Source organism: Malaclemys terrapin, chromosome 2 (genome assembly GCF_027887155.1).
Source record: "Malaclemys terrapin pileata isolate rMalTer1 chromosome 2, rMalTer1.hap1, whole genome shotgun sequence".
Classification (NCBI taxonomy): Eukaryota; Metazoa; Chordata; order Testudines; family Emydidae; genus Malaclemys; species Malaclemys terrapin.
Window position 1 is genome coordinate 268,649,567 of NC_071506.1, and position 15,727 is coordinate 268,665,293.

A 15,727-nucleotide genomic window follows, 5' to 3' on the forward strand; every position below is an offset into this window, starting at 1 on the left:
TAGGTAGTGTCTAAATGTTTCTGCTGAATTCTTGCTTAATTCTGAAGGAAAGGGAATGGACAAAGACATGGACCAGCTGTTCGAAAATAAAGCTGAAATAGTAGAACCTGGGAGAAGTTAAATTTTGTAAGCTATTATTTTCTTCACAAAACCCCTGGGAAGTATTAAACAGCTGCATCTGAGTTGACGAACAGCAACTAAGACAGACCAAGTGAAAGCAAAAGACTTTCTAGAACTCTACTTCAACTAAAGAAACAAAGTGACTTAAGAAATCTTTCATGGTTATGTCGATAAAATATCAACTGTAGTCTATGGTCTCTATTTATTTGCTGCATGGTATATGTCTTTTTGAATGACAATATGTTTACAAATTAAAATCTGATAACTGCATTCTAGAATTGGTTCAGTATAAAGGGGATGTTTTATGCAAGAGTAAATGTTTTATATTTCAGTGTCACCTTAGATTTAGCTGACATTTTTAATTATGTATGTAATATAATATGGGTCAACAATTATGCAGATTAAGAGATATGCACTGATTCTTCTTCTCTGTCTATGACACATCGGTCTATAGAGGTACAATCTCTTAAAGTTATTTTTGGTAATATGTATAATAAGAAAAGAAAATTCCATTTTCCTCCCCCACTAGGTTCCTTTAGCAAAGTCAGAGACCTACTTAACGGAAGTATTGGAAAATATATGTGATAGAATGAATGATTACCAACTGCAAGTGGATCCTCAAACCCAAAAAAGGACATTCAAGAGATTTGCTCCTAGGAAAGATGAGAAAATCTATGCAGATTTTAAAAAATTCTATTTTTATTCTGATGCTTACAAACCTTTGAAATTTGCGGTAAGCTAACATAACAAATTGGTAACATTGTATGCTAAAGTATTACTAGTGTATACTCTTTACTGTATGATAAATATAGCTTCAAGTACTAAATTCGTGCATATAGTAAATTGTTTTAATAATAACATATTCTAATATGCTCTGTATTTGCTTGTCACCGTATCGCGTTAAGTGTTTGAAAATAATAATGTGGTTTATAATGTTATTTAGAAACAGATGGCATTTTAGTTGCAAGAATTACCCATGGATTATACTGTGTGTTCTCAGTTTACATGTTACAAATTTCCCAAACTGGAACAATTCAAATTATGTTTTACTTGAGGAATTTTTGTAAGTGATTAAATACAAATCAGTGTTACTACGGAAGTATATTTGTTAATTTCTGTGCAGGAAATAGGGAGTTATGGTGTTGGGTAAAAATCTAAATTAATACTACTGTAATTTTAATATTTATAGTTGGATTAAAGAAGGAGGAGGGGTGTCATCTTTTCTTTAGGCCTTGTTGAGTGGAGACCAATTTCTGTGAGCTAATTCAAGAATGCTGGTTTAAGTGCCAGTTTCATCATATAATTTTGTTTTGTTTATGCATTAAGTATCTTTCTAGTGTCAGGAAACACACAATATAGAAAAGAGTATCTAGGGCAGTGATTTGCTGCATATGATTCCACATGTATTCAGTTCACCACAAACGCAATGTTGTGAGACTATTAAATCCATGAAATTAAGCCAGCGTGCACATTTAGTGACTTGCATTTTCACTGAGAAGTAAAGGTAATGGCTGAGTTTCAAAGATGTTGAGTGCTGTGAAATGTTGACTTAAAACAGCTAAAAAATCTTATTCTTGCAATGGCACATTCTAGAGCTAATTTTTCGAGAAATACAAGAGATTTTTTTTTGTAGTAGAGTTATGACTTCTTTATTTAAATCAGAGTTTTCCTTAGTGTATTTTTTTTTAATTGCAATCCATTTCATGGGGCTTCTACCCTTGTTTAATGATTAAACCATAGTCTGGGCTTTTGGGAAAGTACTTTCTGTCCTTCGTAATATGTGCTCAGGATTGCCAAAAGATAACTGTAGATAATACAGCTCTTCAGAACAAAATGTCTCTTTAGACACACTCCACCAAGACTCTGCCTCAGTAGTAGTGTTGAACCCTGTTCAAAACATCAGAAATCCATTTTCTATAAGTGAAGTTAAATTACTGATAGTCTTTAAAATGTTTAAAACATTGAAAAGAGACCATTTGGTAGATTACTGTCAATTTTGTTATCTGTAGTGAAACCAAAGATGCGTTAGTTTGATCAGAGAGCTCTATTTATCTGCACTTTGTGAATATTAGTGTAATAACATGAAATGGATTAGTATTTAATTTAACTTTTGAGTGACTATTCCATGAATATAGTGACTGACATTGAAAGGTGTTCTTTCAAAAGCAAGTAAAATGTGACCTGTAAATGATTTCTTATCCTAGTTAGTGTATTTTTAAAAAGACAACCAGACAGAGCATATAGTTAAATCTTAAGGAATATTTTGAACATTAACAGGCAATCATTTGTTTGTACAAAACAGGAAGTGCAAACCAAAATAAGGTTCCCCTTTCCACTGTATTACTTTACAGTTCTGGTTTAGCAATCTTGTTTATTTCTTTGCTGGAGTGGTACTGTCTCTGTGTGTAGGTGTATGTATATATAATATATATGTTCCTGTTTTATTCTTACAGTGTGAAAGTATTATAGAAGAGTATGAAGATGAAATTTTCTCACTTATCGCCCAGGAGGCAGACTATCTAGCTGACAAGCTGTGCAGTGAAAAATCAGGTACTGTGTCTGATGTAACATGTGCTCTCTCTACAGCATATTTTTCTCCCTCCCCCCACCCCGAAACCTAGTGTACTGCTTTGGGTGCAACAAACCACTTTGGAGGAGAAGTGTTAGCTGAATAAGCAACAGCTCTACATAACTATTTTTAAAATGGTTCTTTTAAAAGAAAGATTTTAACATCTGTTTTTAATTCTTTTGCACATTTGAACGTAGCATAATTTCAGCATTCCACATCTAATGAAGTGTGTTTTTCTCCTAGTGTTACACGGTCAGCACATTTTTACTCTGTGTATTTGTTTTGCCATCCCAAAGCAAGGAATGAAAATAACCTCTTGCAGTAAAACAGAGGGGTGTGTGTGGGGGAGGGTTGGGGGGAACAACCTTTTTATTAAGTTTAGTTGTTTATTGCTCATAGTTCATGTTACAAGCTAGAATTAACATGTAGCCATCAATTTGTGAACAGAACTCTTCATTGACATCAGTGGGGAGTTCTGCTTCAAACTTTAAAACTGCTGGCATGCTATAGACGTTTGTTAGAAAAAATGCATTTAAATACTTTGGCATTCCTATGCCAAATATATTCCTCTCAAAAATGTAATGCCTCTCAGAACTTTGAAACTAGGAAAAAATGCCTTGATAAATGACATTTAGTTTATTTATTACGAAAATTCATACATTATGCTATTTGTTGGTCATGTTTTCAATGTGATTTTATTTTATGTAATCATTTTTAAAACCAAGAAGCACATCATTGAATGCACTTAGTATCGTAAAATTATAAATGTGGCGGGACCATCCTTTTTGGATGTGCTTTTTATAGTGAAAAGTGATAGAATATGCATTGAAATATTGATCTTAGAATCAATGTTTGTAATATTAGTATGTGTTTTAAGGTTCAAAGTCTTTAATATGTAGCACATACAATAAAAGTACTAAAGTTGATTTGATAGAAGTTAATAGAAATAAGTATACAGAATTTGTTCATGTTAGTGTGTATTTTAACATATGCTGAAAAAGTTCGATTAGAGGGCTGGAAAAATCCATTATTATAAATTTTAAAGTTCTTTTTATCAGATATTCAGACAAATCATTTAAAAAATAGAACTTTCCAATAATGTTTCAATTAAAAAAATAATTTATGCTGTAGTTATAGAGCTATATTTGGTCTTAATAATCAGTAGATGAAGAGATTAGCACAAATAATTCTCAAAACACCTCAGCTCCTTCAAAATGCACAGTATTGTTTTTGCTGTTGTGCTTGTTAAAGAAAAAGGCAATCTAGCAGTAAAAATAAAGACCTCGAAAGGACAGTGTAGAAAAACAATAATGAATATGCTTTTTGTAAACAAATAAGTTGGGTAGCTTTCTTCACCTTGCTGGCTGTTGTCACAATTGCCTGTAAACCTGGTGTAAAATAACTGTTTTGTACCCCTCTAGATAATAGGCCAAGTTGCACAGAAAATATTTATGCTTAAAACCAACCTATTGTGAAATATCTTTCTTCATTAACAAGATGCCCTCATTTTTTGTACAATCATTTTGTTGGGCTGTTAAACTCAACTGTATGACCATATTTTCTGCATATATTCATTCAAAATTATAACTTTGATAAAACAATTCCCTAATTTACAGTGGAAAAGATTCTCATTGTTACACGTTAGTCTTACTCACATGAGCATCCCCATTGAAGTAGGTGACTGTTTACATGAGTAGGGAGAGCAGGGCTTGGAACTTGCGTGACTGAGGAAATATCAAAAATTCTTTGCAGAAGGGGAAAAAGTTTAGTACTCTTTCCTCTTACCAGCAATTAGCACAGACAAATAAGATGCCATTTAATAAGCAAAACAATGCAAATAGTTGCATTGCAAATTCAAGAAGCTGCAAAAACCATAGTCACGCTAAAAAGAAAACCTCTCTAACACTGTGAAGAAATGCAGAGGGAAATAAATTAATCTGCCATTCTTTGTATGATCTGATTTTACAAGGAAAAAATGTCATTATGTTAAAGGAAAGAAAATCGAAAACTCATAAGAAGACTTTTTTTAAAAAAAGCCATTATGCACAGTTTTTTAAAATTAATTAATATAATAAGCCATGAAAAGGGATAAAAAGACATTTATTAAACACCAGTGAAATTCAGTGAAAGCAAAATACCACAAATAATCTTGCAGCTAGCAGCTGGTTGAGGAAAAGTGTGATACCTGAGTGGTAGGAAAATGTCTGTCTGAATTTTCCGTAGAATTTGGCATCAAACTCCTGAGAAAATGGAAATTGCAATTCTCTGAAAATCATTGTGTAAAAATGTGTGCCAAGTATAAAACACTTATATGCAACTTCCAAAGGAGTACAGCTGATAAGAATTAAATGTGACTTTTGTAATATTTTGTCTGTATTACAATGGTATACTTCATTCATATGTTAAATTAAAGCAATATTATAGACTTATGTTCTTACTGTCAACTTTTGGCGCTTTGCATCCATAGTTGTATGTGTGAATTCAAGATACCATTTTAAACGTTGTGGGTGCAAAAATTATCGTACCAGAGTGACCAACATGGACAAACTTTATATAAAGTTTTGCTATGGGCAAATAATTGATTTTACTGCTATGCATTTCATCTTAAAGGAAAATCAAAATAGTTGGTTTAACCTCCATAATGTTAATTTGTTAAAAGCAAAGGATGTGAATGTGACTTATGCTGGTAACCTATAACAAATGTCCTATTATCGATATAATCAAATATATCCCTTCTAAACCATGCTAAGGTAAAATATTAAAGGGCACAATATCCTCTCAATGCATAAACATGATGCTGATAGGAGTCATGTGCACACTGAGAAGAAACTACTCACAAGACATGTTTAGTACTTCTTTTTTTAGTCACATCTCTATTCTAGATGTTATATACATGTTCATAATACACTGGTGTTTCTTGTTTGATTAAAGAATGGAAAAACTTCAGTGCAGTGTTTTAGAAAGATGAAACTGTTTGATATTTGTAACCATAGATCAGTTTTCTGTCACACATATTCTTTGATCACACAAAAAAATCTCTATGCTACCCTTTCCATAGACAAGCAATCAAAAGTGCTTAGACATGCCTTTAGATATTCTACAATTTTTCACATGCCTAAGAGTCTAGGAGTTAGTTCTCAAACACATTACCTTTTTTTTTTCCAAGCTACAAACAGGAAGATCAAATTTCTAATTTGACCAATCAAATGATAACGTTTTTGATAAATAAAGTTAGACTGATGTATCCTGAATTAACAAGTGTTGTCCAAAATTTTTCATTCCCTCCCCGCCCCCAACAATGATAATTGTGGAACACTGACATATCAATGGTTTCTAATTCAGATTTTGTACTGAATTATGATAAAGTGCATTTAAACCAATGAGAAATAGGAAACCAGCCAACGGTGGATTATATTAATGTATAGTCTAGTGTCAATTGTTTTATCAGCGGAAAACAATACAAGCACTAGCAGTGAAAGCTATAATTAAAGTAACAGTGAGACTTCTATTAATGCTGCAAAATTATTCTTTTTGGCTGAAATTTTCCATTCTTGGTCTCATCCCAAAGGTGATTTTTAATTATTCATTTACTAATTATGAAATTTTGAGCAGATTCTATTCACCCATTTTTGAGTTATGCAAGGATGGTGGTGGGGAAACCCTTTTCTCCTTTAAAAAGATTTTTTTTCTGCAATTGTATTACTCAAACAGTTGTGTTTTGCAAGTTGATACTTTCTAGGTTGCTAGTTCTCACTGAGAACTAAACTCCAGGACAGTTTGCCAAAGCTAAAAAATATTACAGTGATAAGCAATGAAAATACCTGTTTTGTGTATGTGTGGCACGTTAAATTTCCACTAGGTTAAGTGTTATGATACTGTTTACTGGGTTATGAAATAAAGCACATACATTGGTTATATAGATGTGGTATTGTGGTGATATTTCACTGTGGAATTCCATAGTTGCACTGTTTTTTTGTTTGTTTTTGACCATGCAGCAATGGAAATTCACAGTCAATACAGAGACTTGTGTTTTAGGCTCCTTTCCTGCAATGGAATCTGTTAGCACAGACTTCAGTAAGACTTTACAGAGATTGAAGGGTACATGTTGGCAGATCTCATTACAGAATTGGGGCCATAATCTCCTTTTACTTTAAAAAAAATGAATTCAAACCATATTTTAACGTAACCTTAAGGTTTCAATTAAACACTCAGAAGTCAGGCAATACACAAATTAAATTTCATATTAACCCGAACACTTCACATTGCATAATAGTGAAATTTTCTACCATGACTAATGTTGCTAAATGTAACTTTGGGACATAATATGCCCTGTTCTACCCTCAGAGATCCACACATAACTTCAGTCAACTTCAGCGAGTACGTGGAAATAGCTGAAGAACGGATTGAAACCCGTGTATGCAATGTGCTTACACTAAGGTCACTGTGGAAACCTTGGGCATTTCCTGAGTTTGAAGTGTTTAAATATGTATTTCAGTAAAATATGCATCTATGTTTTTGTGATGTGATAATTAAGGAATCTGTATTGCATAGCTCATAATGGGATAACGGTTGACTTAAAATGAACACACAGATTATTTCATAGCATTTAAAACATTTTGTAAAGATGCCACCCCACATGCGTTTGCATGGATCTTCTTCATACCATGTAACAGACGTGTTGGCCCCTAAAATACTTAAACTTAACCTATCTGGAAACCAGGGGGGCAAAGACTGGTAGTTTTACAGTACTTTTTAAAAGGTCTGGTTGCTCTGTGTTAAAGAGGGATGGATCATCGGTATCCAGGAAAAATACAGGGTTGGTATCAAAGCCTCAGTATTATACTTCAGACACCCACTTGTCACTGGTTTATTGTTATTTATTCAAAAGCTCTGTGCTTTTAACAAAATGTAACTGTTTAAAACATTAGTAATGATATGTAACGCTTTTCCCCCTCAGGTCTTTGTGAAGAATCTGCTACGCACACTGAGCTATAGCATCGATAAACTATGAATTTTACAGAGCGAAGTAAGATGACAACCACAAAAAAATCTTCCTGTGTAATCAAATAGTGATTCTCTGCCTTTTTTGCCCCTGTAATATCTTTTATTTTTTACATTGATATTTTTAGATGTGCGTAAGTTCCTGTTTGTTTAATTTTTTTATGTTTTCATATTAAAATATTTAAACTGAAATTTGCATGGCTTTGGCAAGGATCTTAGGTTTAACATGTAATTAATTATTGACCATTTCTATAGGTAAAACAATTGACATCTCAAGATATTCATGCCAGGTGTGTTAATTTTGACAAAACCAATGTCTGATTGTAAAAAAAAAAAAAAAAAAAAAAAGGACTATTTGAGTGTGAAAATTATGGCTCTTGTTTAACTGAAACAAATACCTAATACAATTTAAGTAAATCTGTTATTGTTCTTGTGCATTTGTCCTTTGTTATAACAAATGGTTGATTCCAATGTATTTCCAAGTATACATGAACAAATTTTACTACAAAATAGTTTTGAGTACTTTTTAGCTTCATATTCTCCCTATGGATGAAAGTGAGAATCTTTCCAAATATTTATCCTTTCCCTTATAAATTATATAAGCTAATGAAACACACATGATTTCTTTAAAACAAGCCATTCACTTAAAATTTCCAACCCTAAGTTTCAGAACTTTATGTACAATGAAAAGTTGAACAAACATTGAAATATTTAATCTGGTGGCAAAGCACTACTGATGCATGCTGTAAGTGTTCAGAAAGTCTGCAATCAAAAGATATTAAAAAGTGATCTTATTTAACATTAATAATTACTGTAATGGCATTCAGATTTTAAACCAGCTTTTCAAATGGAGAAAGATGAAAGTACCCTTAATATACTCCACACAGGTAAAATGCATCTAGTCATTTGTTTTTAGTGCAAGGTATTTACTAACTAACACAAAGTATTTATTTATATTTCCCAATATTTTATAATAAAATTGTCTAGTCCAGTAGCTATGGGATATATTAATAATCTAGCTATCAAAATCTTTGTTCACTGTCTGAAAAATTCTGCTTAAAGTTATTTGTCTTTGATTATTAAAAATACATGAGCGCATTGTGCAGTCGTTCCACACACAGAACACCAATGGTTGTAAATTGGAGTTTAGTGTGTGGAATATTCCCAATAGGACTCTGTATGTGAATATTTGGTTAGGTCTCAAATATCCTGTGAAAATATTATATTGAAAGACTGAACAACTTAGTTGTGTTTTAAGATTATCAGGATAGCTCATCCAAAACATTATGAAGGTTCAGTAGAATGTTCAGAGGAAAAAGAGATTGGTTTAACCTAAAAAGAGTTCTTAAAAATTTATGTCACCATAGTTGCAATTTGACTACCATCTAAGGTATATAAACTGACATACAGTATTATGCAAACAAATCATGCATACTGACTAAAAGAAAGTATTAGTATGTTGTATGATTTAATGTTCTTTAAAAGTGTTATACTTTTTTTTTAAATGTGAAATATTTTCTGCCATCTCCTGTTGACAGTCCAGTGAAATAGAACAGATTAGCACGAGTTACAGTTTGAATACAGCAAAGCAATAATACTATGTAAAAGGGAAACATTTTCCATAGTTAAAGAACATTTCTCATTTTTCAATAATATAGTTGAACTATAAGCTTGCATGTATATATAAACATTCCATCGAGAGCAAAAAAGTTACATTAAACTTTAAACTACATTTCTATTACATTATTTAACAAACGTGCAAAATTGGTCAACTTTTACCAAGTGGAGGACATGATAAACTGATTTGCTTAGCAAACACTCTGAATATGAACCATAAACAGTTAGGTTTCCAGTTAGTTTCATTTAGACTCATACAGTAGGAAAAGGCCGTCTAGCCATGTTTAAGTATAAAATTAAATTGAAAGGGTCGAATTCCTCCCATGTTTACACTCCATGCAATCCTATTGATTTTTTTGAGAGGATGGTAAGGGCAGAATTTGGTTCCAAGTGTATTATTAAAAAGAAATGTATTAATATGTTATAATAAAGAGACACGCAGTCCATGTGGAATCTCATCTATTTAAAAAAAATAGTCAGAAGTGGTTTCAAATAGTACCTCTTAGCTGCCCTGCCAGTTTGGGGGATTTGACAATCACAGTTTCCTCTCTCTTAAATAAATAAATAAAAATTTATTTTTCTCTCCATTACTGTGTGAAAGACCCATACAAAAAACAAAGGAAACTGATTATACAGGAGAAACAAACCAACTGATTAGGTATTTGACAGAACTTTTTTTTTTAAATAAAGTAAACAAATTGGGGGATGGAGTAGAGGAATAGAGGAAATATTTTCCTCAAATCTTTCTCAGTTACATTAATCGTAGGTGTTGCTTGTAATAAATATTTTCAGACTTTTTTTCCATGCCCCTTTAAAACGTTGATGCTGTGTTATACTTTCTTGCCTAAGCGCTGAGAATCTTTTGTGATAGTGCCGTGTACTTACAGGATATGAATGAAATTCTGACTATCGGTCTGGGGTGTTTTACTATTCATTGACGGCCATATGCCGTCTTCAATCCTTGCATACAACCACTGAGGTCAGTGTGATTTCTGCTGCATCTAGAAGATAGTACCAGTATATGGCCCTTCAATAAAGAATCTTTCTGCACATTTGCACCTGTTTTTATATTTCACAGTGAAAACAATATTGGGAGCCTTTCATATCGATACTTTAGTATGTTGGTTATAAAAGGTAGGCCAGAGTCACCACCACATCACTCCAGTTTTACGCCAGCATAACTCCATTGAAATCAGTCCAGTTGCTCTACTGTAAAAATGGAGTAACACAGTAGTGGATCACACCCAATATCTTCTGTGACCAGCTTGGAAAAGACTTTTGTGTGAATTTTCATCTCATGTTAGTACTGTTTTGTTACTGCAATTACTATGTACTGAGAAATGTACTTAATCTTTGAGGCTCTCTCTAAAGCATCTTAATTATTGTTCAGTGAGAAGTGTTGTGCCTAATAAAATACTGCATGCATTTTACCTTTTATAAATTAACAGATTCTGTAAAAGACATCCTGGGTGTACTTGGGATTCCAACTATCTAGGTATTTATATCACACTGCTCACCATGATATCTGAGTGCCAAGTGAAATATTGCTGCTTAGTTAATAGTTAGCTAATAAAAAGTAATCCACTGTTATCAATAGAAATTTTAGTATACAGCTCTGATAGGTTCTTACTTTTCCAATACATGAATATTCACTCAAAACTCAGGGGAAATGGAATCAGGATACATTTCTTTTTTAAACCCTATTCCATCCTTATTTATGCCATCCTACAGTCATGAAGTCAGTGGGTTCTACCAGTATAACTGCATGAAGAATCTGGCCCCTTATTAGTTCAACAAAAACATAGAGATTGTTTGGAAGAATCCAGGGCCAGTTTCTCAGCTAGTGTAATTGAGGGTAGTTCTACTGACTTCAAATGGCTCTATGTCCATTTGACCCAACTGGGGTTCTGGGCCCCAAGTTTTTGTTAAAGTGATGGTGACACCATTACAATTATACATTTACTTTTGAATGGTTTATTTCATTCTCCATGCCAAGTCTACCAGGCAAAGAACCAATTTGCAGTGACAGATTTTAGTTTTAATGTGGATTACTCTTTGCTAGGAATGAGCTGAAACCACTACATTCATTTCACTTAGGAATGGAAAGTGGAATTGAACCAAGGTGCCAAATGGGAAAGATCAATACGTTATTTACTAAGATAAGCCCTAAAAACAAGGCTGTTCAATAACTAGTCATATTTTCTATTCATATTTTTCTCTGTGGTCTGACATTTGTTTACACATATGATAGCTTCATCAAAATACACTTTTAGAAAATGCTTATTAGTCTGCAGTATTGTGGTATTTTATTGACATAAGGTGTAATTATGTCAAAATATTCTGAGCAAAATATTAACTTGTGTGGTATTCCTAATGCACGTTAAGTTTATCACAAATTAGGGTATCCAAATCTAAATTTAATTAAATGCTATTAATGGCTCTTACATAGTGAGCTGTATGAAATGCTCTGCAATTATATTATACACATTCCTATGCAGCATATTTTGTTATGGTAGCTAAGTAGATAATTAGTATTAAGATTATTCAGTTGCTAGATAGCTTAAACTATGTTAGTCTCTAATAACTGCTCCTACATTTATATGCTGCTGTTGAAGGTAAATCCAGATATACATCAAGTAAGATTACTTGAATTACACCACTGAGCCAGGTAAGGTGCGCACTGTTCAGAATTGTAGCTTTCACCTGGGGGAGGTGGGGAGGGAATAGTAGACAATCTTTTCCCAAGAGGTTAGAAAAGGGCATGAGAGGAAAAATGATCAAATTATCTTGGTATGTTCTTCTATTGTGAGCAAAGAGTAAATTTAAAAAATAATATATACCCCGAAGTGTCTAATCCAGGACATCGTGGGATCATACAAAAGATGCAGGGGGGCTTTCAGTAAGGAGAGAGCAAGTGGGTTAGACAATAAATACAAGATGGAGTTGCTACACTAATGGCTTTCATGGACCTAAATGCCTGAGCAGTGTTGTAGGATCACATATTGCTGTAAAAATGTTGATTAACAGCAGAATTGTGCATAATACAACCTAGGTTAATACAATGACTTTCTTGAGGAGCATCTCAAGAAGGCTTTGTGTTTAAAATAACAATTCACAAAGCTCATTTAAACTGATTGAAAAGCTTTTGAAAACAAGGATGTCTTCATGCCTTTAAACATATTTACAGAATTGTCTGGTCTAATGGCACTCAGCAATGAATTCCATAGCCTTCAGGAGCAATTGATGAAGAGTCTGGTAACTGCCTGCTCCAATCTACTTTGGGGAATGTTAATAAACGGGTACCTAAGGAATCTTAGGTGTGTGCTGTGGAATACAGGGAGCTAAATGTCAGCTAATTAAGCAGAGCTGAGACCATGAAGGATCCTGTGAGTTAAAAGTTAAATATTAATATCAGTTTCAAACTTTATGAGAAGCTGGCTTAGTGGCAGAGGAGCAGATGGGATGTATATCCAGCATGTTCATGACATTTTATATTGCTAGCTAACCTTGCAGCAGCATTCTAAACCAGCTGAAGTTTTCTTAGCCCACATTCTGGAAGAGCAGCCAATAAAGAATTATAACAACCCTTGAGGTGACATGGGCATTAATGAAGAAAGAGAGAAGAAATTTCAAGATGGCTGTTTCTCAAGTGGTAAAAATTCTTCACTCTCATATTAAATGCGATGTGAAGGAAAGGTGAGAGTTCAGAATGACTTAGTACCTAGCAGGGACTGAATACTAGTGTCTATATTTGGCTTTTTTCTTCTTTTTTTGTGTGAGAGAGGGAGTTGATCAATTGCATTTTCTGCTAATGAGAATCTCTGGTCTATTGGAATTGAACTCCAGCCAGTTTTGATGTCACATAAGCATTGAAGCAGCACAGAGATGCCACTGCTCAGATCTGTGGTGAGGGCCAAATAAACCTAAAACACTGTCAACTGTTTAGGAGTAAACACCCAATTACAGCAACTTACTATTTAATAGAGCCAAATATAGGCAAATAGTTTTCAGTGTGAATTTGGGACACACAAAAATGGGGGGATAATAGCTGGCTAGAGCCATGTAAAATAAAGGAGAAGCACTGTGTAAAGTTTCTCACGCAATAACCAAAATATCTCATGTCTAATGTGCATAATATATGCTGTTGTCATCATTATTAATTGTATTACAGTAGCGACTATAGGTTCTATCCAGAATCAGGACCTCCTTGTGCTTGGGTAAGAGATGAGCCCAGTCCCCAAAAGTTTACAATCTCAGTAGGCAATGAAAAGGTGGAAATACTAGTATTTTCAGAGCTAGGGAACTTAGAGAGATTAAGTGACTTCCCTGAAGTCACAAGCAAAGCTGGGAATTGAACCCAGGACTTGTGGGACTTGTCTGCACTACAGATATTACAGCAGCACAGCTATGGTGCTGCGGCTGTGTCCTATAGCGCTCTAGTGTAGACACTTGCTACAGCAAAGGAGGGGTTTTTCCATTGCTGTATTTAATCTGCTCCCTCCGGAGGTGGTAGCTATGTTGACAGGAAAATTTGTCCGTCGACCTAGTGGTGTCTATGCTGGGGCTTAACTACATCTTTTCACACCCCTAAGTGATGTAGCTAGGTTTAGGTGTAAACCAGGCCATAGTCTTGAGCCTTAACCACACAACTAGGGTTGCCAGGTTTTTGGTATTCAACCAGAATGCCCGGTTGAAAAGGGACCCTGCAGCTCTGGTCAGCACCGCTGACTGGGCCGTTAAAAGTCTGGTCGGCAGCACAGCGCGGCTAAGGCAGGTTCTCTCCCTGCCCTGGCTCCTCGCAGCTCCCGGCATGTCCCTGCGGCCCCTATGCACTGGGGCGATCAGGGAAGCTCCATGTGCTGCCCCTGCCCCCAGTGCCAGCTCTGCAGCTCCCATTGGCCGGGAACAGTAGCCAATGGGAGCTGTGGGGGCAGCGCCTGTGGGTGCAGGCAGCACGCATCATGTAGAGTCACTTGGCCATACCTCTGCGTAGTGGCCGGACATGCCAGCCACTTCTGGGAGCAGCGCAGACCCAGGGCAGGCAGGGAGCCTGCCTTAGCCCTGCTGTGCCATCTGAGGTAAGCGCTACCCGGCTGGAGCCTGCACCCTGACCCCCATCCCGCAACCCAACTCCTTGCCCCAGGTCAGAACCCCCTCCCATACTGTAACTCCCTCCCAGGTGCCACATTCCCCATCTGCACCCCAACTCTCTGCCTCAGGTTGGAACCCCCTTCTACACACAAAATCCCTCCTGGAGCCAGCACCCCAAACCCCCTCCCACACTCCTACCCCAGCCCTGAGCCCCCTCCTGCATCCAAATTCCCTCCTGGAGCCTGCACCCAACACCCCCTCCTGTACTCCAACCCCCTGCCCCAGCCCTGAGCCCACTCCCACACTCCAAACCCCTTGGCCCCAGACCAGAGCCCCCTCCTGCCCCCAAAGCCCTCAGCCCCCGCACAGAGCCCTCAGCCCCTCCCGCACTCCAACCCTCTGCTCCAGCCCAGTGAAAGTGAGTGAGGGTGTGGGAGAGCGAGCAACTGAGGGACGAGGGCTGGAGTGAGTGGGGCCTCAGAGAAGGGGCAGAGCAGAGGCAGGGCCTCGGGGAAGGGGCAGGGCGGGGGGGCAATGGTGTTCGGTTTTGTGCAATTTGAAAGTTGCACAACCATCCTTCCTGTCCTAAACAGAGGACATGAATTATATGGCTTTGTCTTTTAGACAAACATACACTTAACATCAAGAGCAGCTACCAACTGTATGTTCACCGCTACCCAGGAAGTCAAGGGCTGGTGTTTTAACTTACTTTACCACTCTGGGGTATGTCTCAATGGTCAAACAGTATCCTACATCTTAGCGGGGCTTTTCAAGTGTGTTATAGGAACACATTTGAAACTGTGTTAGCTGGCTGTGTTATAGCCTAGGCTCTCCCTATATGAAAAGACAGGACTCCAAACATGCTTACTTGCATTTTAATGGGGTATTTCGATTGTGCTTAAGCTAACATGGTTATCAGTGGGGAGCACCCCCCCACATCAAGACAGGGTTCTAGGCTCCTCTGGAAGCTAAACAAGAGCCAGTATCATTCACAATCCATGAAATGCATGACTGTTGCTAGTGTGTTTGAAGGTTTTGTCTGACGCATTCAGATAGCTACGAGAACTGATAGGAGAGGTACAGATAAAGACCCACTCTTGGCAAGCCAAAGGAGGGCTGCTTTCGATGCCCACTTAAAATTGTTTTCTGTGTGCAGGTTTGTCCTTGGCATGTAGGATATGGTTTTTCTCTCAATGTTGTAGTGCCCTTGAGCAGTGCTGTCCTCCATTTGGCTCAGTCAATATGGATCCCTGAGGAACAACACCACAGTTATCCTGTTAGGCTCAGACAAAGCATCGGCTAACAAAGGAAACAGAGTATGAGCAGATT

The 15,727-nt window shown here is 36.2% G+C and overlaps 1 protein-coding gene across 5 annotated transcripts in view; it reads left to right on the forward strand.

Annotated features, from left to right (window-relative positions):
* CNPY1 (canopy FGF signaling regulator 1) overlaps positions 1-10,737 on the forward strand; it is a 67,769-nt gene extending 57,032 nt beyond the window's left edge. For 3 of the 5 annotated variants that reach the window (XM_054017017.1, XM_054017021.1, XM_054017022.1), the window contains 3 exons: positions 650-853; positions 2,574-2,670; positions 7,647-10,737. In XM_054017017.1, coding sequence (XP_053872992.1) covers positions 650-853; positions 2,574-2,670; positions 7,647-7,684 — 339 coding nt within the window. In that variant the 3' untranslated portion in view covers positions 7,685-10,737. Of the gene's footprint in view, positions 1-5; positions 337-649; positions 854-2,573; positions 2,671-7,646 lie in introns of those variants that run through there. The other 2 variants (XM_054017018.1, XM_054017019.1) reach the window with 2 other exon arrangements.
* The last annotated feature ends 4,990 nt before the right edge of the window (positions 10,738-15,727 follow it).